The sequence below is a fragment of the Lactuca saligna genome, chromosome 4 (assembly GCF_052625555.1).
Source record: "Lactuca saligna cultivar CGN05327 chromosome 4, ASM5262555v1, whole genome shotgun sequence".
Lineage (NCBI taxonomy): Eukaryota > Viridiplantae > Streptophyta > Magnoliopsida > Asterales > Asteraceae > Lactuca > Lactuca saligna.
The window spans coordinates 172,176,761-172,181,101 of NC_136420.1; the positions used below are offsets into that span (position 1 = coordinate 172,176,761).

The following is a 4,341-nucleotide window of genomic DNA, read 5'->3' on the forward strand; positions in this document are numbered from 1 at the left end:
AGAAGAATCACAAGATTATTAAAATATTAGTTATTATTGTTGTGTATAAAGACTAGCTGATCAAAACACTTACACAATCACTTATTCTCTAAAACTTTCGACGCATGAGCACAAACATATTATTTCCATGATCATCTAGCACTTGTAACATTTATTTAAGATTTAATATAAGTTTTAAAGCATGTGAGTTTATCATCTCCTGAGGTTTTATGCCGGAGATCCAAAAGGATTATAAGATTTCCTCTTATATCATTGTGTTCTTGCTTTGATTTCATTCATTTATATTGGCTTGTTTGATTTCAACATTGTTTACATACTTATTCGATAATTTATCTATTTTCATATCCAAGTATCAAGATATTTTGAAGTATCTTGATACCTTTTCTAGCATCTGACAAAGTTTCTTATATAAAATCATTTTTTATCTATTTTTGTTACAAACATTTCAAATACATTTCCTTTCAATTAAAGATAAATCAATTCTACCAATGGTTTTCTAGGTATCTTAGTTTTCCAACTAGAATATTGAGCATGACTAAGATCTTTGGTATATTTCAAGAAGTATCTTAGTTTTCTAACTAGGATCTTGAGCATGACTAAGATCTTTGGTATATTTCAAGAATCTTAAGCATTCTAGCTTTTAACACTTCAAAATAAACATCATACCATACTTACTAATTTGATTACAAAATTCGTTTGTTGATTTTTGACCAAAACAATATATATATATATATATATATATATATATATATATATATATATATATATTACATAATTTATTTTACAGAAGACGAAATTGTCCAACAAATTTTTATATACGGTTTGATAACTTTCCACGTAAAAGATCATTCTCCAACTAACTTTCACTTGAAGAGTTAATTTTCCACAATAAAACAAAAAACAAAATCTGATTTATCGAAATTAAAAACAAAATCTGATTTATCGAAATTTATATTGCTTAATTAGTAGAAAGTACCAGCACTCCGCCAATCCGCATAAGTTACTACAAGAGACTTAGGTACCGTACTACGGACTAAGCTAAATTATGAAAAAAATCCCCAATATTCAACCGTTATCACGAGTCCACAAAAGTCTCTCCGGAGAGTAGACGGTTAGTCTTGAAAATGCTCATTTTTTGGGGCATTTTTTGGAAGTGTGGTTACTATTTTGGTCATTTGAAATTTCTCAATGTAATATCTCTAATAAGTAATTTTGGTGTTCTGGTGATGAATTGGGTGCACTGCTGTGCTAAATATAATGGTTAATCCAATCTTCTAATAGGTTAACAAGAAGAACATGGCATGAATTCAGCCAAACATACATGAAATTAAACTAAGAAATTGACATAAGAAATATGTAAAGGACACAACATTCAAAATCCAACAAGATACACTTGAATCTCTGCCATTGTTGGGTTGTTGTCCAAGTAAAAAACATGAGTCTTTCCGAATCATAGTTTTTCTAGTTGTACTATCTTGCTTCTGAAAGCAAAAGCATTCCATTCATCTTTGCTTTCAGAAGCAACAAAAGCCTTCGGTGGAATTCTAATCATATTATATATCTTATATAATATCGAACTTAATTAAAGTTTACAGGGAACAAAAAGCTTCAGGTTCAAGTTGAGTAAAATGAGGACTTTTCTTAGCAACTTGAAGCAGATCTTCATCATCATAGCAATCCCTGTAAGTCTCCAAGTTCACATCTGAGTTGACCAGAGCTGAAATGCAAAGTTCTTTCCTCCATTCTTCCAAGTGTGGGAATCCAACAAAGTCTGCATACATATCACAATACTGCAAGATCGAAAAAGCAATAAGTATTCCAGAAAATTTACAAAAACTAACTCTATAAGTCCCATGAAAACTATAACCATTCATGCGTCTACCTCAAATTCGGCTATATCATGAGTATTATGCTTTGGAATACTAGCAGCTTCCCTAGCCTTATAGAACTCTTGTATGGACTTCATCATTTCATCCTTTGATGGCAAAGCTCTCTTTCCAGACAACAATTGAGCTATCCATTTTGCTTGCGATTCAAAGAAAGGGAACCCTATGATCTACATCATATCAATCAAAAACCCTTAATTAAAGTAAGTTAAAGAAAGCTTTTGATGGTATATTACACATCAAGAAACCGTATGATCATAAAGTGTATATATGCAGTTAAAGTAACTAAAAGCAAAATGGCTTTTACCTTTCTAGGAATGCCTATAAAGGAGAGAGATGGGGCAAGGTTTGGGGGGAAGGTATGTTCATATAAGGGTCCCACTCTGTCATCATCAACAGCTACTGCTCCTTTGGTGTCAAGAAACGGGAATGAATATGAATACCTGCATGCATATATGATTTTATACACCTCCTTTCGAAACCAAAGCTTGTATACGACTAAAGTTATGGTGGTTTATTTATTGTTTTACCCTGTGCAGTATATGATTGTGTCTGCAATAACCCATGATCCATCAACAAACTCAACCCTTCCATCTTCGTGTAGACATTCTATCTGCAACACATTAGAATAAAGTTAAATTCCTGCATGTGTTTTTTATGGAATCTCTACTCAAGACTATTCGTACAATCGGATGAAGATGCAGATTATCATGTTTGGAGATCACTTTCGATAGACCCTCTGAAACATGAAGCGACTTGGAACTAAGATGGATCTCCTTGGCAACATTCACAAGCTCCATTGATATATCCTGTCCACTTAGTGAGTTCCCCACCACCACTACCACCTGCAAATAACTAAGCCATTAAAAAACCCGGTTTTTGATATCAAGATTAGTACTTTAGAGGAAAAAAAATCTTTGGTTACCTGATCGCGAAATGGCTCTGGGACCCTGTAAAGGTGGCTATGCATTTGCTTTCTTCTCCATGCACTCATTCCTTTACAGTTTGAAAGTAGAAACAGATGAGGGTGACATATCATATATGTATATGTACGAGAACACACACAAAAACAGAAAAACAGAGTCATATATACTTATATGTATATATGTATAATAGACGACGGAGAAGATTTTGACCTTTGATAGAAGGCAACCGAGGTTGGGAATAGTGTCCGGTGGCCACAACGACAGCATCAAACACCTCTGATACCACTTTATCAGAATCTTTAGCTCTAGTCTCAACAACCCATCTCAAATCTTTTCCAAACTCACCATAATCCAACATCCCAACATACTCGACTCTAGTATTGAACCTAATCATCTCCCTCAAACCAAACCATTCACAGAAATCCTTTAGATACAAGAGAAGCTCCTTGTGGCCTGGAAATCTCCTTGTATCCCTACCTTTCTTGATCAAGAAAGGGAAATCTGTGAACCCCATTATCTCCCTAGGCGAGGTGAGCCTTAAAGACTCATACATGCTACTATGAACGTTTAAAGCCTTACCCTTTCCTAAAGGATCCTCACCCTCAACTTTAGGTTCATACAGCCATTGGCCTCCAACATCATGGTTTTGTTCCACCACCACGACTGTGTGCCCTTCTTTCCGGAGCTCCCTTGCAGCCACCAACCCCGATGGCCCAGCACCTATGACACACACATACTTCGGTGGATTCCTTGCTGAAACCATCGTGTGGGGGAGTGTGTTTGAAGGGTGATTGAGTTGGATGCATATGTGTGAAGGTTGGAAGGTGTTTTATAGTGAGAGTTATGTAAAAAAATAAAAAGATTGCTTCTAAAGTAAAACAAAGTTAGGAAAACTGATTCTACCAACATTGTCTATTTAGAAGTTGGTTGTATGATTACTTAAACTATTTCCTTTTTAGCATATGATACATCTAGTTACGTTTCTAATAAAGTGTGACATGTACGAACGTAGGAATCATATTAATCATAGTGTTGATTAAAGGGGATGTGCTTAGTTGCAAATTTTGAGGGGTCCAAGGATCATCAATGTAGGTTGTCTTGCAAGTCTTGATACGTGGTTGGTTCCTAAACAAGTAGTTTCTGCCCCTAATGAATCTCAAAATTGACCTTAATTAACTAAATTTGTAACAAATTAACAATCGTTTTTACAAAAATTGTCGCTAAATTATTTGTTCTGTTGGGATATTTCCTATTTATATAGTTATTATAATTGATAGTTGGTTAAAAGACAAACGATAAAAAAAGCATCATTGAAGAAAATTGTGTGTAGAATACCTTGAAAGGGTGTTGGTTAGTCGATGTATATATGTTCCCTTGGCTTCAAGGAGGGGCAATCTTTGTGGGGACTATTTTTATCTTTTCAAGCCCCATTTGTTTCCTTTTTATTAAATGAACAATTTCATTTTTTGTCCTAAACTTAAGGCGAATCTTTCTTGTTAAAGTTTAGAAGAATTGTTATTGATGATTTA

The 4,341-nt window shown here is 34.3% G+C and overlaps 1 protein-coding gene across 1 annotated transcript; it reads right to left on the reverse strand.

The window, feature by feature from the left end:
• Positions 1 to 1,282: 1,282 nt before the first annotated feature.
• Positions 1,283 to 3,629, reverse strand: LOC145043086 (flavin-containing monooxygenase FMO GS-OX-like 9). Its single transcript, XM_078991640.1, has 7 exons — positions 3,023 to 3,629; positions 2,812 to 2,882; positions 2,573 to 2,731; positions 2,417 to 2,499; positions 2,194 to 2,329; positions 1,883 to 2,056; positions 1,283 to 1,790 (listed from the first exon to the last, which is right to left on the reverse strand). Exons 1-7 carry the CDS (start codon positions 3,573 to 3,575, stop codon positions 1,590 to 1,592), a joined length of 1,377 nt encoding a protein of 458 aa, XP_078847766.1. The 5' UTR covers positions 3,576 to 3,629; the 3' UTR covers positions 1,283 to 1,589.
• Positions 3,630 to 4,341: the final 712 nt, after the last annotated feature.